Source organism: Bubalus bubalis, chromosome X, assembly GCF_019923935.1.
Source record: "Bubalus bubalis isolate 160015118507 breed Murrah chromosome X, NDDB_SH_1, whole genome shotgun sequence".
In the NCBI taxonomy this organism is placed as follows: domain Eukaryota; kingdom Metazoa; phylum Chordata; class Mammalia; order Artiodactyla; family Bovidae; genus Bubalus; species Bubalus bubalis.
The window spans coordinates 11,795,832-11,822,790 of NC_059181.1; the positions used below are offsets into that span (position 1 = coordinate 11,795,832).

A 26,959-nucleotide genomic window follows, 5' to 3' on the forward strand; every position below is an offset into this window, starting at 1 on the left:
AACTTAGACCCACCCAGCAATGAATGTTCCACTACTTTATCCTATTTGAAATGATGCAGGTAATGAATGAATTCTCTTCATTTAACTTGGTTTAGTATCAAGTTACCAAAATCTAGAAAGACTATTTTTCTAATTATTTATTTTAATTGGAGGATAATTACAATATTGTGATGGTTTTTGCCATACATCAGCATGAATCGGCCACGGGTATACATGTGTACCCCCATTCTGAACCATATATATGCAAGCTCAAATGGTAAAGAACGTGCCTGCAATGTGGGAGACCTGGGTTTGATCCCCAGGTTGGAAAGATCCCCTGGAGAAGGGCATGACAACCCACTCCAGTATTCCTGCCTGGAGAATTCCATGGACAGAGGAGCCCGGTGGGCTACAGTCCGTAGAGTTGCAAAGATTTGGACACAACCGAGTGACTAACACACATACAGTATTTGTTGGAAATACTATTTTAGATAGATATTCCTGATAGCTTACAGTGAATAATGTCAGATTCGTGATCTCCAAAGAAGATTTAGCTTCGGGACCAGGGACCAAATGATCACCCAAGAGCTTTTGTATAGCAGAGTTTTATTAAAGTATAAAAGGGACAGAGAAAGCTTCTGACATGGGCATCAGAAGCAGGGTGGAGAGTGACCCCACTCGCTAGTCTTCTCAAGGCCTTATATACTTTTACCAGACCCACTCCCACAACATACATCTTAAATTAAAGATTAGAACTAACTAAAGAAAGGTCTTACCAGACCCACTCCCACATAAGATTAGCCAGAAGGTTCCTATTAAGGAGAAACATGTCCTTGAGCAAGATACATTGTCGTTATATAATCATTAGTACAGGGTTTGAGTTGTTTTCTGTGTAATCATTAGCTCTGGGCTTAAAGAAAGTTAGTCTTCAAGATTGTTGTCATAACAACTCAGAGTTTAAGAAAAAGTTTGTCCTTTTTCTCCTTCTCAAGATTCCTGGATCCCTTTCTCCTGGAGGGCCCCAGACTCCTTATCAACCTACCTAAGAATTAGCTCTCTCATTCCCAAAACATATTTATTACTATAGCATTTACCTAAAAGTTTTATCTCACTTATGTTTACTTAAACTTTCATCACATTGTTATTTTCCTGGCTGAAAAATTTTCAACAGATGTAATAAGGTATTATTTACTCTCTAGCAAACTGGAGAAGGAAATGGCAACCCACTCCAGTGTTCTTGCCTGGAGAATCCCAGGGACGGGGGAGCCTGGTGGGCTGCCGTCTATGGGGTCGCACAGAGTCGGACACGACTGAAGCGACTTAGCAGCAGCAGCAGCAAACTTAGGTACAGAGATTTCCCTGGTGGCTCAGACGGTAAAGCATCTACCTACAATCTGGGAGACCTGGGTTCAAACCCTGGGTCGGGAAGATCTGGAGAAGGAAATGGTAACCCACTCCAATATTCTTGCCTGGAAAATCCCATGGATGGAGGAGCCTGGTAGGCTACAGTCCATGGGGTCGCAAAGAGTTGGACACTACTGAGTGACTTCACTTTCACTAAACTTAGGTACAACAGAAGTGTTAGCACTGATGGGCTTCCCTGTTGGCTCAGTGGTAAAGAATTCACCTGCTAATGCAGGAGACATGGGTTCGATCCCTGGTCTGGAAAGATTTCACATGCCATGGAGCAGCTAAGCCCATGGGCCACAACTATTGAACCAGTGCTCTGGAGCCTGTGAGCTGCAATTTCTGAGCCCACATACTGCAGCTACTGAAGTCCAAACATTCTAGAGCCTGTGCTCTGCAACAAGAGAAGCCACAGCAATGAGAAGCTCGTTTGCCACAACCAGAGAAAAGCTTGTGCAGCAACAAAAACCCAGTACAGCCAAATAAAATTATTTTTTAAAAAGTATACCACTGATGACTCTAAAGATATGTCTATATTAATCAAACTAACAAGCTTAAGCTAGCTAGCTTCGATACTAGATATTCAGTAAGTACTGAGTATTTCTCAGGCCACATGAACCTGAAATTTATTTAAGCCAGTCTTTTATATTTCTGAGAATTTACACAAACATTAAATTTATTTTAAACCAATTAAACAGTTCATCCATGAACCCATCTTGGCAATGCCATTTGGAGACAGAGACACTTTAAAAGGTATGCATAGGCATACACTTATCTATATAGAGAAAGAGATCTCAGTTTTCCTGCTAAAATGTAAAAAGACCTTTTTGAGTGAAATAATGTCACCTGCAGCAATATAGATGGACCTAGTGATCATCATACTAGGTGAAATAAGTCAGAGGAAGACAAATATCATATGATATCACTTGGTCTCCTGGTGGCTCTGCCAATTGGGCTGCACCCCACAGGCCTACAAGGCCTGCGTTTGCCCAGCTTCAAGACCAAAGAAATGGCCTGGAGTTGGCGATGGAGACATGGTTTAATGGCTGGGGGAGCCTACCCGTCTGAAGCAAGGTCCTGGAACAACAACCTGCGTGTGCAGCGACAGACAGTGGGCAGAACATGGCAGCAGGCTACGCTATGCTCCTCCGGAGAGAGGGAGGGTCTGGGTTACAGCCGAAACTGACATCAGGTTGGCTCATCAGTTACCATGGAAACCAGCTGAGGGGCGTGTCCCTCACCTCCCCTTTGATAAGCTATCAGGTGGAGATGTTGGACCTAAAGATCAGATGAAGCAGGCACTGTCCAAGCAGGGGATGTACAGAGAGCAAGACAACAGCCATTTTGGGTGGCCTGATGATACAGACTCTCTCTAAGCAAGAAAAGGCCACGCCCTTCTGTAATAATATTAGAAATTAAACATCACGACTAGGAACAGTGATTATGAGAGGAAAAGCGCTTCGTTTTCAAACTACATAAGGAACTGTAGTCACAGTTGGCTGAGTAAATGAAGTAGTTTTAAGTTTCTGGAGTGGTATTTAGTGTGATGCTGGGACTTGCTTATATTTATAAGCCCTCCAAGGTTGAGGATTCCTGATGTTTTCCCTGTTTTGTCCAACAGTTTGGTGAACTTGAACCCTGAAAGCAGCTCTCCACAATGAGGACGTCCTCAGGCCAAGCTTGCCCACTCTCCCTGGTGTGCTTAGAGGCAACTCAGATGTTACGGGGCCACCTTCTCTGGCTTTAGGGGTGCTGTCTGCCTGAGGGGAGAACCTTAAGATTTAAGGGGAAAAGAAAATGAATCTTTTGTCTAAAAAGGTTCAATTCCATCAAGCTGCTGGAGAAAAAGGGAAATGTCACATTGTGAAAGAGAGGAAGCAAACTGTCCGCCAAGGTTTGTGCGTCCTCCCTACCCTGGTATGTGTGTGTGTGTGTGTGTGTGTGTGTGTTTTAGTCACTTAGTCATGTCTGACTCTCTGTGACCCTATGGACTGTAGCCTGCCAGACTCCTCTGTCCATGGAATTCTCCAGGCAAGAATACGGGAGTGGGTTGCCATGCTCTCGACCCAGGAATCAAACCGGGGTCTCCAGCATTGCAGGCAGATTCTTTACCATCTGAGCCACCAGGGAAACCCCCCTACCCTGGGGCCCTCCCCATTCCCTGGATCAGCCTCAGAACACTTACAAACACAAGCAAAAGCCCCTCGGGGTTTAATTTTGGCAATATACCCTGCTCCCCATGAAGTATGGTCATTCATGGCTTGGCCAAGCTCTACCTCTTGCTTTTTCCTTCAGTGATATCAATTCCAACCCCCCCGCCCAGCAAACCATTGGGAAAGAAGCTAAGGAGACTATGCTCTCCATGGGGCTATGGTGCATGCCTGCTATGTATGGGTCACAGATACAGCACAGGACATGGAATCTGAGCTGAGAAGAACCCTGCTAGGAGCAAATGTTGGGAAAGTTTGTGTGTGTTTTTTAATGTGTTTTTTAAACTGGAGTTAGGAGAAAGTGCCCCCAGAAAGGCACTAAATGATTGGCAGGCAGCTTGGCATTTAAGAATAAACAAAATAGGTGAGATCCCTGACCTTAGACTGCTTCCTGTCTGTCTGGGAGGACAGCATTAGAAAATACTGCTGCTGCTGAGTCACTTCTGTTGTGTCTAACTCTGTGCAACCCTATAGACTGCAAGCCACCAGGCTCCTTTGTCCATGGGACTCTCCAGGCAAGAGAACTGGAGTGGGTTGCCATGCCCTCCTCCAAGGGATCTTCCTGACCCAGGGATCAAACCTGGGTCTCCTGCATTGCAGGCAGATTCTTTACCACTGAGCCACCAGGGAAATCCCAAAAAACACATGTATTTGGGTAATTGATGAGTGAACAAAAGGAGGCAAAGGTGAAGTAGCCATGGGAAGCATGACATCTCTAGAGGATTCCTGTGTGTGTGTGTGTGTGTGTGTGTGTGTGTGTGTGTGTGTGTGTACAGATGTGCTTATCCACTTGGAAGACATGTGGGAAGAGAAATACAAACATGTTTATAGGGGGGCATCTATGGGTAGGTAGGATTCTGAGTATGTGCTTATCTTTACTTTCTGATTTGTCTGTAGTGTATGGCTTTTATAATAATTGTTTAATTACAAAAACACAGACCATATCATGTTTACATCACTGTGGAAGATAAAAGGAAATAACACAGTGCCATTTAGTGGGAGGCAGAAACAGCAAAACCTTAAGAAAAAAGCATAGCATGTGTCAGGAAACCAACTTAATTTAATATTATGTATAAACAGATTAAACGCATGACCATATTAAAAAGATTCAAGGATGGATCTTAACAATTATGTGCTTTTACCTATGGTGTCCTTTTAGACACTAAAAACTAAAGGGCTGGACAGAAACTGATCTGCAAATAAACAAAAAGTAGGCCACAAAGATAATACAAATCCCTGCAAGGTAGAATTACAGGCGAAAAACAATCAATGCATCAGGAGTCCTTATGTTTGTAAGAGGTTCCAGTACAGGGATGACAGATTATGAACTTGTGTATAACCAATTACACAGAATCAAAAGTAAAAAGCAAAACCAGAAAGACCATATGCATAATTTAATGGAACTGCAATAGGAAAAAAAAAAGACTTTTTTGTGTCTTTCAGTCTTTGACTGAAATAAAATTAAAAGACAAAATTAAAGGGGAGATAATGGTATAACTAAAAAGGCATTACTGATAGGCATTAGATTTAGAAAGTGCATTCACTGTTAACAAGAACCCATGGAGCTTTCACAAAATGAGCACACACTAAGCTACATAGAAGACTCTGAAATGCAGGTAACAAAGTTAGTACAGGCAACGAACTGGAGTGTAAAATTTAGATCTTAATGAAATACTTCTCAAATGCTAACAAGAAAAATAAGCACCCCTACCTTTCTAGTCACAGCTTCTTTCCTGAACTTTGTCCTAGAGTTCGAGGCCTGGGTATGTTCCTGTCTACTGATGTCTCCACCTGCAAGTCCACAGGCATTGCCTCATCACACTGGAATCTTCTCCCATTTTCCCTTGCAGAAGTGCCCCCTCTGGTCCCTAGGCTGTGAACAGCACCTCGCCCACTGCTGCATCCGGGCACCTGACTGTGACTGCCACTGTTGGCCTCAGCTCCTCATTGCCCATAGCCCCCTGTATCCCTGAGGTCATCTGGTCCCCCGCATCCTGCCTCTCCCAACTCTCTCTTGTCTGGGCCCCCCAATCTGTTATTCCCCGAGTTTTGCTGCCAGATGCCACTTCAAAAATGCTAAATTTCTTTCCTGTAAGCACTTCCAGGGCTTATCCACTTATTTATTATTGTATTCCCAGGATTTAGCATACTGTTTCCACATACTAGGTACTTGGATGTTGGTTAAATAAAAAAAGGAAGAACACAGAAGCAAATTTTCTTAAAAATAATGGCTCTTTCCAGTACATCTCCCAGATTACAATAAAACAATTTTTATTGATGCTTGTACTTCATTAATGCAGTGTGGCTCCCTGCTACCACCATGGAGCAGCTCAGATACGTTTTGAATGGTAGTGGGAGATGGCTGATCCAGAGGACTCTCCAGGCAAAGACAGGCCGAGATTTTGGCCTTGTAGAATTGAAAAAATATCCCTAATCTTTATGAATACACTGAACAATTTGTCATAGACACAAACCAAGTGTGTGTATGTGTGCATGTTTAGGATTTAAAGATGTCACTATGAGCTGTAAACACTTAAAACAAGTTTAACAAAGCTGTCCCATGTCTTCCTGACAACTTTTATGTCTGCAAACCAGTTGCTGGAGGTGCCATTTTTATTGAGCCCAGCTTATATTTTTCTCTGCTATTTAGGAGCCACCTATTTCATGCTTAGGAATTAGCATTTAAAAGTATAAATATAGAAAGTCAAAGTTGTGCTTGCTGTTGATAGCTCCTATTAAATACCTGATTCAATGAACAAATATTAACCCTGTCAAGTTTACTCCTTTGTTTAAAAAAAAAAAAACAGCTGTATTATGGTACATTTCAAGTACATGTGAACAGAGGAGTAGTGAAGGGGCACCACCCAGCTCCAATATTTATCAGCTCATAACCTACCCTGTTTCATCCACACTCCCATTCACATCTCCCATTTCCATGTTCTTTTGAAGGAAATCTAATAGGTCATTTTGTGGCTCAGCTGGTAAAGAATCCACCTGCAATGTGGGAGACCTGGGTTTGAACCCTGGGTTGGGAAGATCCCCTGGAGAAGGGAAGGCTACCCACTGCAGTATTCTGGCCTGGAGAATTCCATGGACTGTATAGTCCATGGGGTTGCAAAGAGTGGGACACAACTGAGCAACTTTCACACACATGTATATCTAAAAGATAAACTTCTAAAAAGTACCATACCATTATGACACTTTAAAGATTATTCATTTCTAACAGCATTCTGTACTGAGAGGAACCAGGGCTCCTTGGAAAAAGGACCGATTCTAGGACTGGGACAGGGAATATCCGAGTTGACTCTGGAGTATCTTGCAGTGGCAGAAGGATGTGCTCCCAAAAAGAACAATAATGAGGTATGTCCAAGGGACACAGGGAGCTTCCAGTGGCCAAGTCTGGAATGGTTTGAGCAGCAAAACAAAGTAGTATTGGATCATAATCCAAAGGATAACAAATATCCCTCAGTCCATACTACTGTCTGGAGAAGGCGATGGCACCCCACTCCAGTACTCTTGCCTGGAAAATCCCATGGACAGAGGAGCCTGGTAGGCTGCAGTCCATGGGGTCACTACGAGTTGGACACAACTGAGCGACTTCACTTTCACTTTTCACTTTCATGCATTGGAGAAGGAAATGACAACCCACTCCAGTGTTCTTGCCTGGAGGATCCCAGGGACAGGGAAGCCTGGTGGGCTGCCGTCTATGGGGTCGCACAGAGTCGGACACGACTGAAATGACTTAGCAGCAGCAGCAGCAGACTACTGTCAGCGATTGACTACATAAAGAAACAGGAGAGGGCAGACAAATCTGTGCAAAAGAATCCCAAATTATGTAGACACCCCCAAGGAGGTGGAGCGTTACTCCCCATTCCTTAAGTGTGTGCTGTGCAGAGAAGTATGTGCTTCCTTCCAAAGAGGACAATACAGAAAGGTGGAAAAGAGGAACTGTCCAGGGAAGAGGCCTGACAAACACCCTCAGCCAGATGATCAAGGTCAACCTCAACAGTGAGGAGTTCTGTTCATAATATGACAGGATGAGAATGGCCCCTTATCTCTGTGGTTTTCCTCCCCCAAATCCATGAGCCCAGTTTCATCATGAGGAAAATCATCAAACAAATCCCAGTTGGGGAACATTCTGCAAAATACCTGACCAGTCCCTCCTCCAAACTGCCAAGCTGATCAAAAACAAGCAAAGTCTGAGAAATGATCACACTCTAGAGGAGCCCAAGGAGAAAGGATGAGTAAACATACTATGGGATCCTGGAACATAAAAAGGTGAAAAGTGAGGAGATGTGAATACAGTGTAGGCTTTAGTTAATAATAACATACCAATATTCATTCACTAGTTGTGGCAAATGTACCATAATGTAAGATATTAACAATGAGGGGAAATGGGTATGGGTACTCTCTCTACTATCTTAGCAACTTTTCTGTAAATTAAAATGGTTCTAGGGACTTCCTTGGGGGTCCAATGGTTAAGAGTTCGTGCTCTCAATGGCAGGGGCATGGGTTTGATCCCTGATCTAGGAACTAAGATCCCACATGTCACACAACGTGGCCCAAAAAGGGAAAAAAAACTGTTTTAAATCAAAAGGTTATTTAAAAATTAACAATTCCCTTCTATGATCCTACATTCATGCAGTATTCTGCTTAAAGTCCTGATCTCTCAAATCTGAATTGTGGAAATCTTTGTCCAAAGCCCCAGTGAGATTCTGAAGGAGTGACTGCTCTTTCTTTAAAAGGATAATATGCAAAGTTTCTTCGTGGTGCATGCAATATTTGATATGTGCAACCTGCTCCAGTAGTTATTTTTAGATCTCTCTGATGAGTGCCTGGGTCTTATTTTTACTTGTCTTTCCATGTTTGTTTGTGACTGAATGAGGTCAACTCCCAGGAAGAAGGAGTTACAGCATATGCTTAACGGAGAAGTTATGTATGTCCATGTAGATTGATTTCTTCTTTTCCTTTTCTTCCTTTAAGAAACAGTCTGTTGTTGCTTGCTTTTCCCACATGTGAGTATATATCTCATTTACATATGGAAAATTGATCTGTAATGTACAATCAGCATAGGAGTATCACCATTTAGAAGTGTTCATTAAGTGATGCTTACTGGTTTCCAATGGAGCATCTGGCTTTATTAACTTTTGTATAAAAATTACAGAAGTTAGCATGGATGCTGGCAAAAACAATAACAACACTGCTATTAGAAAAAGTACAGGAATGTAAGGAATGACTCTGGTCAGAAAAAGAGTGTCCTGATATAATCCCTTCCTGAAATGCTTGAATTAGTCAGTGACGTGCCTCCCCCACCCCCCACCCCACCATCAGATCAGATCAGTCGCGCAGCCATGTCCGACTCTTTGCGACCCCATGAATCGCAGCACGCCAGGCCTCCCTGTCCATCACCAACTCCCAGAGTTCACTGAGACAAACGTCCATCGAGTCAGTGATGCCATCCAGCCATCTCATCCTCTGTCGTCCCCTTCTCCTCCTGCCCCCAATCCCTCCCAGCATCAGAGTCTTTTCCAATGAGTCAACTCTTCGCATGAGGTGGCCAAAGTACTGGAGTTTCAGCTTTAGCATCATTCCCTCCAAAGAAATCCCAGGGCTGATCTCCTTCAGAATGGACTGGTTGGATCTCCTTGCAGTCCAAGGGACTCTCAAGAGTCTTCTCCAACACCACAGTTCAAAAGCAGCAATTCTTTGGCGCTCAGCCTTCTTCACAGTCCAACTCTCACATCCATACATGACCACAGGAAAAACCATAGCCTTGACTAGACGAACCTTTGTTGGCAAAGTAATGTCTCTGCTTTTGAATATGCTATCTAGGTTGGTCATAACTTTCCTTCAGGGGACTATGAACACAGGACCTGACCAGGATGGGGAACAGCGCTGCTCAGCATTGAGTTCCATTCCAGACATTGCCAGTGTTAATAGTACCTGTTAAATGGATACACTCATGACCAGAGTGCAAAGGGTTTTATGCTTTATCATCATGTAATAAGTAAACTGCCTGATTAATAAGATGTGATTTTGGTCACTATGCTTACATCAGTCAGGATAAACTGTGCTTTGTTTCTTAACAAACAAACCCTGAAATCTCAATGGTTTTGCTTTTCTCCCAGGCAAAGTCTGATTCTCCAGAGATGCATCTTTTGTTTTTCTTTCTTTTTTTGGCCTTGCCATGCAGCATGTGGAACCTGCATCCCCTGCAGCGGAAGCGGAGTCTAAGCCAGGGAAGTCCCGAGAGCTACCGCTTCTTTTGTGGCTCTGCCCATGTAACACATGGCCTCCAAGAATCTTTCTGTTGCCCGGAGCTGACATGTGGCACTTCTACTTGGAACCCACTGGTAGAACTAGTTACACAGCCCTGCTTAAGTGCAAGAGAATTGGTTAGAGTGGTTCTAACAAGAAGAGGAAGAAGAAAATAGAAGATTCTGTGAACATACAACATGGCTTCCACCACAAGGCTTTAAGGATTTTTTTCAAGCTAAAATGATTGCAGATGTGCTTTGGGTCTGGGCCAGGCTGGTGGCCTAACTGGGAGAAGCTGGTTGGGTGGAGTGCATAGGTGGGCACAGGTGACTGGAAGGAACTGTCTCTGACTGGAGCCCAACTGTTGCCATGCAAGATTGTGAGTCTTACGTTACAGTTCTTCCGGTTTTTCCAAAGCAAGTGGAAAAGCAGAGTTTAATGTGAAATCTCCCGATTTTAAAAAGGAGGCTTAAGGATTTGAAAATATGAGGCCAAACAAAATGCGCTTGCAGGTCTCAGTGGACCTATGTACCACCAACATTAAGATCGTACTTAGCTCTTTGGCCCAGGAACTTGGGATCTTGACTGACCCTTTATTTCTCTGAGGTAGAGCTCACATTTCTAAGAATCAGGCTCTGCCAGGGAGCATCCCCTCCGCTCATCCTGGTTCAGGTTCAAATCCATCATCCTCACACAAGCTCAGCTGACCGCTGAAGCACTTTGAGCCACACTTAAAGGACAAGCTTCCCTGCATTCCAGGTCATTGCCAGGCTAGGACATCTTCCGGCATTGGGGAAACCACAAAGTATTGAGAGAGACTGAAATAGGAATGGGTGTTGGGGTGTCATTATGAACTTGGAATAGGAGGGCTCATATGTCAGTTTCACATGAATCTCAAGAACTGTGGGTGGGAATTAAAAAATTATAAATGGGGCAGGGGTCACACTAGCAGACCTACATTGTGGACTGATCATCCTGGCAGCCAGTGGGGGCGGGGAGTCTCAGCAAAAAAAACCCATAGATCGCCTGCAGTGCACAGAGCCTCCGAGGCACCCCTGTCCACATTATGTCCTTTGGGGGCGACTCCAGCGGTTTCATTCTGCCTTTTTCTGAGCTCTTCTCAGAGGAGGAAGCATCCCTCTGAGAGACGCCTGAGTTGTTTGCTGGGTTCAGCACTGCCCACAAACAGTCCAGCACAACCACCTTTCTCTTTCAAGTGAAATTAGCAGTTCCTTTCCAGATCGCCGAGGTCTGGGAGGCCCAGCTTTTGGCAGGGGTCTCAGATTAGCTTTCAGGCTGGGGAAGAAGCCAGGAAGACACCCAGAAGCCTTGACCGCTGGCAATGTAGGTTCCAGGCTCAGGAAAAGAAAGTTCTGGGCCCACGGGGAGGGCCATGTATGCCGCGGCTGCTTCCCAGCGCAAAAAGGCAATGGGGTGCAGACAGATCTCCCCACCTCACCCAGGCGCCCAGGAGCTCAGGAGCCAGGCACTGCAGCCAGGAAGCCATGTGGGACTCACGTCACTGCCACAAAGAAGACAGGTGAGGAGAGGCCCCAAGTCCTGTGTCTTTGGACGGCTGCCACCTGGAGGGGAGAGGGTGCTCCCCAGAGCCACCAGGGTCCCAGGTCCAGGCTTGGCCGGCGAGGCAGACAAGCTGTTGTCCCACTTACCTCGCCTGATGCCACCTACAAAGTGTAGGTCACACAGCAGTGGAGAGGGGTTGGATTTATTTCCCTCCGTGTCCTTTCTGGAGTGTCTTTTCTATTCTCAGCCCCTGGCGTAGCCCTATCTTCCCCCACAGTCTCTCTTACACACCTGATCCCCATTTCGGCCTTAATGGGCCAATGGGATCCAGTTTCACTACCACTGGAAGCGGTGTTCTGTGCCTCTCCCAGGCCTTTTTCTGTCTTTACTTTCATTTATTTATGTTTTTAATTGGAGGATAATTGCTTTACACTGTTGTGTTGGTTTCTGCTGTGCAACAACATAAATCAGCTATAAGTACATATATGTCCCCTTCTTCTTGAGCCTCTGTCTCCCCTATCCCACCCTCTAGGTCATCACAGAGCTGAGCTCCCTGTGTGACACAACAGCTTCCCACTAGCTAGCTGTTTTACACATGGTCGTGTGTATATGTCAGTGGTACTCTTTCAATTTGTCTCACCCTCTCCTTCCCAAAGGACACCGATAAGATGAAAAGACAACACTCATGATGGGAGAAAATATTTGCAAATGAAGCAACTGACAAAGGATTAATCTCCAAAATATACAAGCAGCTCAATATCAAAAGAAAAAAACAAACAACCCATCAAAAAATGGGCAAAAGACCTAAACAGACATTTCTCCAAAGAAGACATACAGATGGCTAATAAACACATGAAAAGATGCTGAACATTACTCATTATTAGAGAAATACAAATCAAAACTACAATGAGGTATCATCTCACATCAGTCAGAATGACCATCATCAAAGAATCTGCAAACAATAAATGCTGGAGAGGGTATGGAGAAAAGGCAACCCTCCTATAGTATTGGTGGGAATGTAAATTGATACAGCCACGATGCAGACACTACTGAAATTCCTTAAGAAACTAAAAATAGAACTACCATGTGACCCAGCAATTCCACTCCTGGGCATATATCCTGAGAAAACCACAATTCAAAAAGACACGTGTACCTCAGTGTTCATTACAGCACTATGTACAATAGCCTAAACATGGAAGCAACCTAGAAGTCCATCAATAGATGAACGGTAAAGAAAATGGGGTACATATATGCAGTGGAGTATTACCTAGCCAGAAAAAGGAACAACATTGTGCCATTTGCAGAGATGTGGCTGTACCTAGAGGCTGTCATACAGAGTGAAGTAAGTCAGAAAAACAAGTAGATTAACATATATATATATATAATCTAGAAAAACGGTATTGATGAGCCTAGGTGCAGGCAGGAATAGAGAGGCAGGCGTGGAGAACCGACTTTTCCTATGTTTACAAAGAGAACAGAAGCTGGGCAAGGAGCCAGTGCCAGTACTGCATGGAGGGCAGAGCCGTGCCCCCCAGGACTTGTTACAGCATCCCTGGTGTTGGCGGGCACATCCTGGGTTGCGAATGCGAGTGAAGACAGTGAGCAATGCCTCGGCCGCCCTCCCCTGGGAGCAGTGGGTGGAGATGGGCTCCGTGCTCCCCAGCTTGCTCCTCCAGCTCCCTTGAGGACCCTGCTTTCCATCCCCCTCTCTGTTGCCTCCCAAGAGCCCCGCCGACCTTTCCCGGCTGGATTTTTCTCACCGTGGCAAACGTTGAGGTCTTCAGCTCCACACATTGTGCAGCGGGTGGTGCCCTCAGCTGGTATTGTCGCCTGTAGGGGACGCTAGAAAGGCCTGGGTCCTCAAGTCTCTCTCCCTGGCTTTGCCAAAACACAGTTTTCTGTCACTAAAGGGTGAGGAGGCTCCTTCCTGAAAACCTGGGCCCTCGAGGATTTTCAGTTTGGATCCTTCCTACGGATGTCCTGAGGTGCCCCCAGACCAGCTTCCTCCAGAGGACCTGAGTCACTAGTGAGGTGCCTGTGTCAGGGCCACTATGCACGGAGGCCCCGTGTTGTTGCCTTGGCTGCCGGCAGAGGGCGCTGTGCCAGCCCTGGCGCAGGGGGCGGGGGCGGGAGCGGGGGTGGGGGGATGGGAGGATGGGGTGGGGGTCGGGGGTCGGGGGTGGGGGTTGGGTGGGGGTCGGGAGTAACTTCTCCCTAGCAGGCCCTTAGAGAAAGCAGCCTTGGTCCTAACTTTTTGAGTTCCTTTGCTACAGAGAGCAGGCTCTTCTTCCTGTGATGAAGAGATCAGTGGCTCTTACACAGGGTGAGCAAGGGATTCCTTTTCTATCCTCACCTCACAAACCCTTTAGGGTAGTTATTTCAATTACAGATGCCCCCAATGTGTCTAGTGTCTGGGTTCCTGAGAGGTTGCCCAGCTAGACTGGGTTTAAAGGCTTGAGAAAACTCTCTCCTTGAAAACAGGAACTTCTGTTATCTCTTATAAAACAAAGTTATATTTCTAACTCAAAAGTTTTCTCTGAGACATGAGACATTTATAGAAAGGGGCTGATAAAAGGGAGTACAGCTCTGTGTGTTGACCTGGGGGAAGTTTCCGTTCCCCTGGCTTCAGTGGGCCCCAGGCCCGGGGGGAGGCCTCAGGATGTGGCCTGTCCTTGTGCCCTGCTGTGGGGGCCCATCCGCTGTGAGAGAGGAAGGGAATGGTGGCCCTTCTGTCGTCAATCCCGAAAAGGCAACAAGTCATGGTTTTACAGATGAGGAATCCAAAGCAGAGTGATGCTTAAGAATAGGAACCATTGCTTTTGTGGCCAGTCTTGCCCTTGAGATCTTCCCTCCCTGCCAGTGTCTCTTTTTCTCCTTTTCTAACTAGTCCATTTCCTGCTTAGGCCAAGTGATCAACCCTGCTCTCAGACCCAGAGGAAGGACAATGAGATGACATTTATGTATTCTGGAGGAAGGCATGAAAGTGCCTGGCTAGAGACCCACCTCTGTGGAGCAGAGGGGAAACTAAAAATAGTTGCCTTGAGAGGCTTTGTCAAATCAGGCATTTCCATGACCCTTGATGGCTGCACTCTCTGTTACTCTCTGTAAATAAGTATAAAAGGAACTCATTTATTGAGCACTCTGTCCTGGGTGGCCCAAATATTCTAGCTCGAGTGCTTGCACATATTGTATTACTCACACTCTACAGATCAGGGGCAGAGAGGTTAAGTGACCTGCCCAAAGTCACAGAGTTATGTGACAGTGGAGGTGGGAACTGAATTTGGAGAATCCCAGGGACGGCGGAGCCTGGTGGGCTGCCGTCTATGGGGTTGCACAGAGTCGGACACGACTGAAGCGACTTAGCAGCAGCAGCAGCAGCAGCAGCAGCAGCAGCTCTAAAGCTAGCGCTTCTAACTCTGCCCAGGGTCCCCAGCCATCCCCTTGCTTAGATGCAGTGACCCAAACTGTTCCTAGTGCTGCTACAGAAACATCTTGTGCTTGGGGGTTTTCCACATTTTAAGTCAAAGTGATGCCTGGATTGAAAGGTTCGTTCATTCAGTAGAAAGATTTAGAATTTTCTCATTTTATTATAACCGAGGAGGGTACATAAGATGATGAATTGGGGCATGGAAAGAATATATTAAACCTCCTTATATTTGTTTCATTCTCTCAAAATTTTGATTTTTGCAACTGTTTTATAATCTATGCATTATGCCTGTAACTTATAAGTAAATCCTCAAACTCTGAGGAGGTGAATGCCAAAACATTTTCTTTGTACACCTCTGAAGAGATTTTTGACTATGGCTTGCTTTATGGTCTAAGTATATTTCTAGAAGATTCCACCTTGTTTTGAAGCATAGTGAACCATATGATTTGAGAGAATCAATCAGTACATCTTTTTTTTGGCAAAATGAATGATAGATTCCAGATATTCTGTCTGGATTTCCACATGCTGTACTGATCTGGTTAAGAAGGGCACACTGTACTTTCCCTGTGGGTTCAGTTCAGTCCACACACATTTGTTGTGTGTGTGCTTGTTTGTGTGTCTTTGTTGTGGGTCCCCTAAATGCCAAGCACTGTGTCAGGTGTGTGAGATGCAGGGGCCTTGACCTTGGGCCTGGAGGAGCTTGTGGTGTAGAGGGGTGGACAGAGACCCGCTTTCTCTGGAATTAGGCGGACAAGATGATAGAAGCATGCACATCACTGTGGGCTGGCAGACGGCTCTTAACTTATGCAGGAGCGGTCATGGAAAGTCATCTGGAGGAGGTGGTGTTTGGAGTTAAATCTTAAAGGATTAGACAGAGTAAGAAGATGGGAAAGGAACATCAGGGTACTCAAGAGTAGAACTACAGAGGCTTGTGCTGGTGTGGGAGGCCTCTGTGGGGTATGAGGGGACATCTAAGAGCAAACGCTTTTAGGCAGCAGAATGTTTTTTACTAAAACTATTCTGGTGAAAGTCTAGAAGAGAGATTAGGGGGCTAAAGATAGAGGCACAGGCCCACCCAGTTTTGAGGACATTTCAAAAGTTTAGGCAAAGGATGATGTGGGTTGAGTGAAGCACAGGAAGTGTAGAGGAAAGGAATGATGGATTAGAAAAACATCAAGGAGGCAAAGGCGAGGGAGGAGTCGTGGAGGGCAACAAGGGATGGGGGTGGCAGCAGAGCATAGGTGGTGTGGTGGGATCTGGGCCAGGGGCGATGCAGGGAGAAGCTGAGTTTAGTTTTAGCTGTGATGAATCTGAGGTACCTGTGAAGATGGTGGGCTGGACCTTGGGTGTTTGAAGAGAGAAAGACAGGGAGTGGGGAGATGATGAGAAAGGGATAGAGGGAGGGAAAAGTCAGGGCTGGCCTAGAGACAGGGAGGAATAAACACAACAAAGCTATTGGACACACCTAGGAGAGTGGATGTGGTCCCCATAGCATGGGAGTGAGAGCTGTGGGCCTGGGACAGAGTCTGTGACGGAGGGAGAAGGAGAAAGAAAAGGGGCGTCAGGAGCATCGTCTGAGGAGGGAGCAAGTCAGAGAGGCAAGAGGTTGCAGAGAGAGATGTGCCCAGAAAGCTAAGGAGAAAGAACAGGGTAAGAGCGTCCCACACCTCTGAAGGGTCAGGAAGATGAAGCCCGAGAGGCAACCAGAGCTCCTTGGATAAGTGCTGTCACTTGTAAAATTCAACAGGAGCAGGACTTCTGGGAGTTTTTTTTAAAAAGGGAAATAAAGAGAGGGAGGGACGAAGAGAGAGAGGGAGGAAGGAGCTTCAGTAAAACATTCACTAAAATGTCATTAATTTGGAAATTTGCGCTGTCTCAAGTGGGCTCTGCTGGATTTTAACCTTCATGGTGACAAGCGAAGGGTCTAAAGAGTAAATGAATAGGACAGGTAGGCTGCAAGTGGAGTGTGTAAAACCTATAGTGTCCAGAACTAAGACCCAGAACAGGCCCAAAGCAGAAGGGCCCGACCCTGGCCAAGCCCAGAGCAGGGACCAGTGTGGCCACCAAGTGATCAGTGGGAATGGAAAGAAGGCATGCTGTGTTCCAGTTCACTAAACAGTCATGGAGGCCAGAAGCTGAGGACCCAGCAATCACGTCTCTGTTGCAAGCCTGTCTCAGGAGGCTTGCGGCCTAAGGGCCTGAGGGAAGATGGGAGAAGGCTTCCCTGCAGTGTCAACCCCCTGCAGTCGTTCTCAGAGAAGCCTGGGAGGAAAGGAGCTGGGGAAGACCTGCCCAGAGGTGCCCCTGGGGCTGGGCCCAGCCGGGCGGTGAGGAGACACTTGCCTGGAGGCTGGGGGCCGTTTCATGCTGTCCGTCAGCTTGTGGATGAAGCCAGCCGGCCAGCGCCCGTGGTCCACGCATGCCCTGCTGTCCTGCACGCTGTGAGAAGGGACACAATTGGAAGAGCTTTTTTTAATGGAAAAGAAGAGCAGCACCAGTGTGGAGGGAGCACTGGGGAAACAGGAGAGCCACACTGTAGGGAAACAGAGGCCCCCCATTTCCCCGGAGGGTCTGGATGGCATCACGGCCTTCCAGCCCCCGAGGCCAGAACAATGACGGAGTCAAGATGGGGCTTCCTCTGCCAGATGCTTGATGCATTTTGAAAAGATTCCCATTGAAAACACTTGCAGTAAAGTCTTGGAGCTTAAAGAATTAGCCCTCCCTTCTCTGGCTCGCCCACTGCCTTCGAGTGGCATTCCTCAGCCACACAAAGAAAACAGACTGTTCACATCCACGCTCAAGTACCAGAGGAGCACCATTCACTTACAAAGGGTTGATACCCTCTTTACAAATAATGTTATCCCTGTGTTAAGACGAGTTCCCCCAAGGACTTCTGCCAGGCAAGACCTTGTTAGCTAGTTTCCATTCATGCAGCACTTGAAATCATAAAGCTGCATGAAAAAAAAAAAAAAAAACTTGCTGACAAAAAGCTGTTGACTCCAAGTGCTGGCCTGGCCTCCGGGAAGACCGAATGCCTGGGGGCATTTTGCTTGTCTCCAATGCCATCGCGTGGCCATGCTGGGGACTGACACCTGCTGACATCCTGTAATCAGGGGCTGAGTTTTTGTTCTCTGAGGATGGCACTTGGATCCTTGGAGACTTGACTGTTTCTCTGGCCTGGGATCCAGCTCCTCTTCCAGGGGAGGAAGTGATGGGTGAGAACCTGGTCCCAGAATGCTGAGTTCAGAGGGTTATTAGACCATATGTGGCCTCAATGTCCCTCCTACTCTTGGATGGGACATACGAAGAAGCAGTAGAAGGCACACACCCCGGTATCTCGAGTCCTTAATGGAGAAGAGGCTGCTGCACTAGGCATGCAGGGTGCCCCATTACTTAGCAGCTTTCCTCTGCCCTGCGGGAAGCCCCTGCAGGACCAGGGGGGACCCCAGACCAGCACAGCTGCTGCTCTCTGATCCCTTTTTTAAAAAAATTATTTATTTTATTTTGGGCTGCACTAGGTCCTTGCTGCTTTGGGCGGGCTTTCTCTAGTTGCAGTGAGCAGGGGCTACCCTTCGTTGTGGTGCGTTGGCGTCTCGTTGTGGTGGCTTCTCTTATGGCGGAGCACTGGCTTAGTTGCTCCATGGCATATGGAATTTTCCTGAATTAGGGATCAAACCTGTGTCCCCCGCATTGGCAGGCGGATTCTGATCCACTGAGCCACCAGGGAAGTCCCTGTGATTCTTTCATATACAGGTCTTTTACATGTGATTTCCTCTGAATTAAGAGGCCTGTGGCCAAATATACTTTGAACCTGGGTAGACAGATGGTGAGGACCAAACTACAGGACTGGGAAGGCCTGCTCACGACAAAGCACCTGGAGGAAGGTATTCTAGATTCTAAGAAATGAGACATGGCAGATGATATTCCAAGCAAAGTTTTGACCGTAAAGAAAAACCGAGAAAGGCAGCTGAGTGGGGTTCAAAGGGGAGTGAGGATGTATCACAGGCATATCAAGGGTGGTGGGCACAGGGATGTAGCTGATCAAAGGTGGGCAGTAAATGTTCATTTTAGGAGGCTTTGCTGGAACCCACAGTCAGTTCCCAGTTTCTATCTGGGGTTCTTTTATTGTTGTTAACAAGATAACAGCTTTATTGAGATATAATTCACATGCCATACAATCCAAGCATTAAAAGTGCACAATTCTATGTTTGGGTTTATTTTTAGCATATCCACAGAGCTGTACAGTCATCACCACAACCAATTTTAGAACATTTTCACCAACTACTTGGAGTTCTTGACTCTATGAGGTAGATGGAAAAATTGGAGAAGGAACAACCATGATGACAAAAGGAGTATAAAGAGGATCTCAGAGAGTGTGAGAGGAAATGGGGCTTTTGAGTTGAAGGCAAGGAGGCTGTGAAAAGATCTGGTGTTTAAATAGGAAACGACTCAAAGGAGAAGATTTGGCCTTTGTTTCCATTGAGGACAAACAAAAAAAACTGGCTCAATTACAGCAAGAAGGATTTAGGTAAAGCATGAGGGAAAAAAGACACACTGAGCTTCCTGGCAATGTTGGTGAATTCCTGGGTTATGCTGCCCTTGGAAATAAGACTGATGAACAGCCATCACAGGGCGAGTTGTGAATAACGGGTCCTTCCTGCTTCGTGGTGCTGGTAAAGGGGTGAGGCATCCCTCCAGAACTGGCTGAGTGAGGGCCTGCCCTTTTTGTGAGGGGGAGTAGTGTTGCTGAACCCCCGGTGACGAGGGAGAAGCTTCAGGAGGACCCTGTAACATGCTGGATGAGTGATGGCCCTTTGGATGGATGAATGGACTTTCCCAATAGTTTCCTGGTCAGATCAGCCTTGAGGTAGTAAACCAGGAAATATGAGGGACCAGAGATCAGAGCTACAGATCTCTTTCTGATTGTTTCTTGATTAAATTCATTCTTCAAAGAATTTTTGAGCTCCTGCTGTGGGCCAGGTGTTAGATCCTAGAAATAAAGTAGTGGTTCTCAACCAGGGGTGACTTTGCCCCCAGAGGACTCTTGCCAACACGTGGGGACATTTTTGTTGTCACAGTTGGGGCAATGGGAGGGGTACTGTGGGGTCTTGTGGATAGGGACCAAGGATGCTAGTCAACATCCTACAGGGCACAGGACAGCCCCCCAACACAGAGCCCTTCAGTCCCAGATGCCAATGGTACTGAGTTGGAGAAACCTCGAGATAAGTAAGATTCAGCCCCTGCTCTCAAAGAATTTGGTCTGTCCGTTGTGCTACTTCTTAATATGGCTTGAAATGAGTCCTAATGAAAGTTTCTGCATTGAAAACACTCTTCACGTCCCTTATTTGAAGAGTTATAAATAAAACTGAGTTCCTGACACCATTTGGGACTAACAGCATGGTGCTATCAATGTAAAGGGGCTCATCACATTCTTACTAATTGACTGGGTTATCAAACCTTATGTTTTTAAAAATGATTTAGCAGAGGGAGGACAGGATCCAGGTGGCCTTTGCCATCGTTATCAGCAGCACAAGCCTACACTTTCATTTGAGCCTCTGTACAGATAGAGTTGGATGGAAAATAACCTATGAGTTGGGTTAATATAGTAAACCTCAACAGTTCATCTCCTTTAACTTGAACTTGTTCATAATTTTGGCAGAGCATAGCTAAAATCTCACTTCACTTAAAAATCCCCTGGCTTAATAACAGTTGCAGATGGATTATTTACAATCTTTTGGAACTAGTTCTTTCAAGCACTCATATATACTACTTACTATAAAATAACCAATATGTTAATTAAAATAGAATCTCAATTTATTAAAATGGCACCCTAAAGGCTTCAAATATACCCTATTTTGTTTCGCTGATGTGGGAGGTCAGTTATTTGACCTGGTGGTAGTGAGCTGTTCTGGAAAATTGCCTTTTTTATTTAATGAGGAGTAAAGTCGGCCAGAATGACCTCTAACGCTTTTTTCCCCTGCTGTTAAAGTTTTCAGCTTAGCAGCTTTTGAGTGTGACTGTTAGAGGCTTGGCATCCATACACTTCAGCTTGAAATCTCCCCTTTACCGTTGTGCCAAGTGCTCTGGGCGTTCCAGTTAACTGGAATGGTCTTGAAAATAATTGAAAAAAAAGCTGTAATTCAGACTCTTCACTAATTCATGCTGGTTTTTGCCCCCAAAGGATCCAAATTCCTGTGGGTTCATCAGGCTTCAAACCCAATATTTAAGAATCATTGCAAAGTACATATTTTTGAGTTGTTGATGCTTAAAAACTGGAAGCAGAAAACTCTTCTGAGCCTCGATTTTCTCACTTGTAAAATGAAATCTAAATCCTTTTCCGCTTTATTAATTAGGCTATTTATAAAGATAATGACTATACTGACATACTCTCTCAGTAATCGGCCACCTTCATCTTTCCTCCTTCCTCCCATCCCTTCCCCCTTCCTCCCTTCCTCCCTTCCTTCTTCTTGGAGTTTTTAACCATTGCAGACATGTTTTTTTTCATGCTTAAAGTGTGAAAGTTTTGCCTTTGAATCGAAACAAATGTTTGACCTCACTTTAGTGTTTTCTACTCACTGTCAAGGACTTCCTTGGTTAGGATAGTAACTGTATCATCTTTAACTCTTTCTTCCTTTCCTCTAGATCATCTAGTTTTTACTTAACCAGGAGGATCACTACCCTCAAATATGAATCCTAGCAACGTGTTCCAATTTTTTATCATTTCTGAACTGAAGCCAATGACGCCATCTTGACAAGTCTGAGCAAATATCAACATTCCTGGGGACTAATCATATTTCCTAAAAGACTCTGAAAAGCTGTTCTTTAGGCTAGTTGACTAAAACCCTTTTTTTTTTTTTTTTGAGAAGAGATGGGAAGTTAAGTCATGAGAAAAAACCTGATGGAAATCCTGCAGGACTGAAATCTGGAAGAAGGGTAACTGGAGACAGTTGTCCCTCCAGGGAACCTTAGGCTCATTCTGGCCACAGCAGCAGGCCCTTTTCTTTTCCTAATTCCAGAGCAAAGTAGATTTTGGTTTCCACCAAAGGCTGGGAAGGGGGGCAGGTAGAGGGTGTCACTGCCCCTGCAGCACAGCCCTGGTCCCAACACAACAGCTCTGTGTTCAGTCTTCACAGATCTCAGTGAGCAAGTCTCCCAACCCGACAGCCAGGCTCCACCACACAGGCCTCTCTCCCAAGACCCAATGATGACTGGCAAGGCCGATGGATGGGCACGGCTTGGGAGAGGAGCAGAGGCCGGTTCCAGGGCTGGGGGATGGCCCCACGCTGGCTCGACACCCACAGATGGCAGTGGAGCGAGCCTTTCTCGCCCAATCAGAGCTGACATCGGAAGAGAAAAGGGCATCTTCAGATATCGCAAAGGGAAATTTGTAGACTGATGTTTATAATGTGATCACAGGTTACAAATGCCTTCCTTTCCACCTAGCTATCCCTCAGGTTTAAACACTTGCTTCTAAAGTGCAAAGTGAGAATTCTGTTCCCTCAAAGCCAGATAAGCAGCAGCTTTCCCCAGTACACTGTGAAAACAGGGACCCTTGCTGGCTGGTGCAAAGGCTGCCTAGCACTTCGGGGACAGCAGAAAGAACCACAAACATGGTGAGAAGAAGACAGCAGGTGAATGGGAACTGCTAGTCCCTAGGCACATTTGTGTTGGTTGCATTTGAGACTGAACTACACACGCCATGCTCGGGAAACATGGCCAGAAACCCACAATGGGAGTAAGAATGGAAAAAGATTGCCCCATGTTGAAGCGGAAAGGATGGAGTTTGGCTTGTGTAAGAGAATGGGACTAGTTAGCTTCAGGAGAAACAACCACTTGGTTATTTCACATCGTGTCACACTTTGAAAGAGACATTTTAACAACACAGGCGAAAAACAGGAAAAAGAAAACCCACTATAGGGGTATGGTACAGGACCAGCTAAAACTGTAACCCTAGACACAGAGGGTCTGGTAATAAAGAACAGTCTCACAACTGCTTCCCCTCCTGTCCATGTTCACAGTAACAGCTGGATACACACTAGTTCCAAGAAGTGAAAGAGCTTTACGTTTAAAAGCAGGCATGCTGGGACCAGTGCCTCACCGGCACAGCTTCAGACCCAAGTGTGCCGTGCCGCCTAGCAGGTCTATTGTAAATGTGCACTCACAGTTCCTTGTTGGGGTGGATGACTTCGCGCTGGTCTCTTCTTCCAGGTGTGTCGCTTCTGTCCATTGAGAAATGCTTTAAGCGTGGGTTCTCGGCTTCGGCGCTGTGGACATGGGGTTGGATCACTCTCTGCCCACCCGATGCCAGTGGCACCCCCTCCCCCAGCCGTGGCAACCCAAAGCGTGTCCAGGCACTGCCAGATGTTCCCTGGAGGGCACGATCACCCCCAGTCGCTGGAATGGCTTTCTCTTCCCTCCCCGAGCCCACTCCCAAACATCTCTACCCAGGGCTGGGAACTTTTATGAGACACCTCCTAATCCACTGGATTTTCCTCTTGTTCTGAGTCGCCTTTGGTAATATTTTTGACTTCCTAGACTACTACTCATTCAGAACAATGCTCCTGCTGCCCTTGAAAAGAAAGTCCTTTCAGCTAAATTTTGGGAGAGGGAGGAGAGGAGGCAGGTAAACATGCCTTTAGAGACATCTGTCTGTCTTAGTCTATGGAGGGTTTCAGACCGAATTCTGCACATCCAGGGTCTCTGTGAACTAGAGGGGGGCTGTGGGTACTTGGAACTCACCTCCCTCTGCCACATTTTTACAAATGAAGAAAGGGTCCAGAAGGGGAAATAAATTGCTCAAAGTCATACATACTCCTAATCCTCCTTTTCTGAGGGCAGAGGCCAGTATGATTCTTCTCTGTCCAGCATGTCTGAAGAACTTTGGTCTCTAAACATGGATAACTTTCAGTGCTTTACAAGTGACAGTTTTGGCCAAACCATGCCAGTTCAGGCATGCAAATTTTATAAATGATAGAATACTGCAACCAATTAGTGCAAATGAACATTTATTGTGAAATATTCATCCTACCCTTTATTAGGTATTACATCATCAAAGCACTTTGTGGCAATGAAAATAGCTTTTTTAACCCCCTCTGATTCACCCAATATTCCATTAAAGCTGCAAAAAATGTGCAATCTGCTTGAAAAATAGGTTGCTCTTATTTACTCATTTGTGAAAAGTCAAAAATTAAAAAAGAAAATGATCCTAGCTTACAGGGCCTCTAGAGCCAATTTGCTTTCCTGGTTCCCAGCTACTCCCCAAAATAATTAACAAAGATAATTTGTTTTAAATGCCTTTTTATAAAACCAATGCACCTTTCCCCATATTATAATCATAAAAATTTTAAAAAGCCATTATTTACTTTCTTGGAAAAAAGGTGGCCAGCCGTTGTTTTTTGATTGGGAGCATGTGTATTTCCTGGGAGTTCACTTTCTTTAACTTTATGCTCCGGTTTTTGGTGGGTTTCCTGAGGGCCTCCATGTTTCCCAGGGCCTCTTCTCCTGGGCTATTGGCGTCGGGGCCCTGAAACACGGAGTCTTCTCGTCTGAAGGAGAAGTTTTTGGTGGACACCCCCGAGAGGCCTTTGATCTTGCCACAGAAGATGGTAGGCACAGTGTCTTCGACGGAGACGATCACCTTGGCCGCCTGGGACTCGCTCACCATCTCCATGTGATTTTCAGCCTTGACCTCGCCACTGGGCTGGCTGGGTGGCTCAGTGGCGTCGCTGCCGCCCCCGTGACTCTCCATGACAGATGCAGCCTCCTGAGTTGTGGCGGGGGCAAAGGGCACTTCCATGCCACTGGGCAGTTTCTCCAGCACCGGGTGACCTGGGCTGTCCACGGACCCGCTGCTGTCGTACAGTGTCTCAGGGGGAGGTTCAGGTTTCCGGTGGGCGGACAGTGACAGGTCTAGGGCTGTGTCTTCCTGGCCCATTGCAGGGCTGATTTCGCCAGCCTTGAGCCAGGGCACTGACTTCATGGAGAGATCCAGGGCCTCGTTCTCACTCCCCATCTTGATGACGGTGTGGCGGCCGAGCTGGAAGTACTCCCGGGGCTGGAACAGGTCGAAGGGCTTTACTTCCTCCTTCTGGAGAGGGCTCTGGGGGCCTTTAAAGGGGTGGAGGCCGAAGGCAGATGGTGGCTTGGGGCAAGTCGGGCTGAACTTGGCTTCGGAGCTCTGAGGCACAGGGATGGGGATGGGGATGGGGAGTGGCACGGGCAGGGGCACAATCACTGGGTAGGGCACCAGGAGCGTGGCTGGCGGGACCAGGGGTGACAAGGGGGAGTTGAATGGCTGGGGGGGCACCGGGGCGTAGCCTGGGGGAGGCTGGCAGGGCGGGGGGCCGAGCGCTCCCTGGGCGGGAAACAGATTGTGGAGCACGGCTTCGAAGGGCAGCGGGGGCTCCTGCGGCTGGCTGGGGATCCGCAGATCCAGGAGCTGGGGTTGCGCCTCGGGGTCCCGGGCCCCCTGGAAGAGGTTGTTGTGGATGGCACTGGAGGAGCCCGGGGCTTCCGAAGGCAGGACCAGCGGGGAGTTGAGGTGCTGGAACACGTGCTGCTCCAGCACAACTGGAAGCTGCACGGGCCCCTGCGCTGTCATCACGTATGTGGCGTTGCCGCTCTGGTTGAGCTCGGGTGCCGAGCTGCCCTCCACCTGCATGTGAATGGGCATCACCACGGGGCTCTCCCCCAGGCACAGGGGCTGCAGCACGGTGGCCGCCACCTTGAGAGCCATGCCGCTCTGGGACTCGGCCGGGGGGTTCAGGATGGATGGGGCAGGCACGGTCACCAGCGCCTTCTTTACCAGGTCGGTGGAGTTGATGTTCCAGGCCTCGGTGGTGATCAGCTGGGCCATGCCATTCTCCAGTCTGTTATTGGTCAAGGCGGGGGAGGAGTCGCTCATGTCCATGGCGAGGTTCTGGGACTGCAGATCGTCCATCACTCCGCTCGGATGCCACTCGGCCTGCAACACAGAATACACCCTGTGAAGCTTCCTTCTGAGACCATTTATAGCTGCCTCCAGAGCTCTCCCCACATCTCTTAAAAGTTTCCATGTCTCAGTTACCCGGGGAGCACACCCATTTCTCAGTGTACACATACATGTGACAGCTATTTCCTAATATATACGAACACACCCATACGATCAGCTGTGCGTGGACAGCCCCAATTTAACAGACGATTAAACTATAAACACAGATGATGTCATTACTAAATAGCCCAGTGAGGTTGAACAGAGTATTGTGAAGCTGAATAGGCACTCAGCTTATGTTTAGCCTTCAAGAAACACAAAGTTTCATTCCACATCACTCTATTGGACAGTTAAGATATGTGCAGATTGGACTTATCCAAATTCAAATAAGGAGCTAAGACTTTCTTTTCTTTAAGGAGAAAACAGAGCCCTGCCACATTAGAATATTCTATAAAATTGGACAGGGGCCATCCCAGTTATGTAAAGTATTAAAAAAAAAAAAACCTCTTTGTAGCAGCAATAATTCTTCCAAAAGAGCTTTGATGAGAGGAACACCAGTGTATTTATACAAGGGTCATTACAGTTGTCTCCCTCTCTCTGACCAATGGCACCCTCTTTCCTCCAGCCAGAGGAAAAGCCACTCTGAGGAGCAAGGGGGAGATCAGGTAACTTGCGCAAACACTCATCGGGGTCCAGTGTCACTTTCCCAATCAGTCTGTCTGACCCTTGGCCTCCCCTAACTTCTAGCTGTCAAGAGGAGGGGGTGTTGATGAATCTGGGGCAGGGGAAATGGAACTCTTGTTGGAAACAAACATCCTCAAAGGTGAGATATACTTTCTTGATGTCCTTGGCACCTCTGGCTACCTCCTAAGATGCCAAAGGAGCCCAGCGCCGGTGCTTCCTGGAGGAGGCAGGGCTGCAGCTGCAATATGGCTCTCCATGGAAACACGTCCATATTTAGCCTTGTTACCATGGAGAAGGCAGGCACCATGTCTAACTCAGGGATCTGTGCAGCCCTGGAATCTGGTGGGGCTCAATAATAATTCAATAATCCTCAGTCTTGCTGGGCAGGCCTTGGGCCACTCCAGTTCTTGACCTCACCTGTCTGAGCTGTCTAGACTTTGGTCCTGTGGTCAACTCATCCTTCTCTCCTCACCCCTAAATGACCAACACAATCTCTAAAAC

At 46.7% G+C, this 26,959-nt stretch overlaps 1 protein-coding gene across 5 annotated transcripts in view; it reads right to left on the bottom strand.

Moving 5' to 3' along the window:
* Positions 1 to 14,840: 14,840 nt before the first annotated feature.
* RAI2 (retinoic acid induced 2) overlaps positions 14,841 to 26,959 on the bottom strand; it is an 80,468-nt gene continuing 68,349 nt past the window's right edge. For 2 of the 5 annotated variants that reach the window (XM_025276153.2, XM_025276152.2), the window contains exons 2-4: positions 24,168 to 25,768; positions 22,968 to 23,069; positions 14,845 to 17,244 (exon numbers count right to left, since the gene is read on the bottom strand). In XM_025276153.2, coding sequence (XP_025131938.2) covers positions 17,058 to 17,244; positions 22,968 to 23,069; positions 24,168 to 25,744 — 1,866 coding nt within the window. In that variant the 5' untranslated portion in view covers positions 25,745 to 25,768 and the 3' untranslated portion in view covers positions 14,845 to 17,057. Of the gene's footprint in view, positions 17,245 to 22,967; positions 23,070 to 23,799; positions 25,769 to 26,959 lie in introns of those variants that run through there. The other 3 variants (XM_006080555.3, XM_006080557.3, XM_006080556.3) reach the window with 3 other exon arrangements.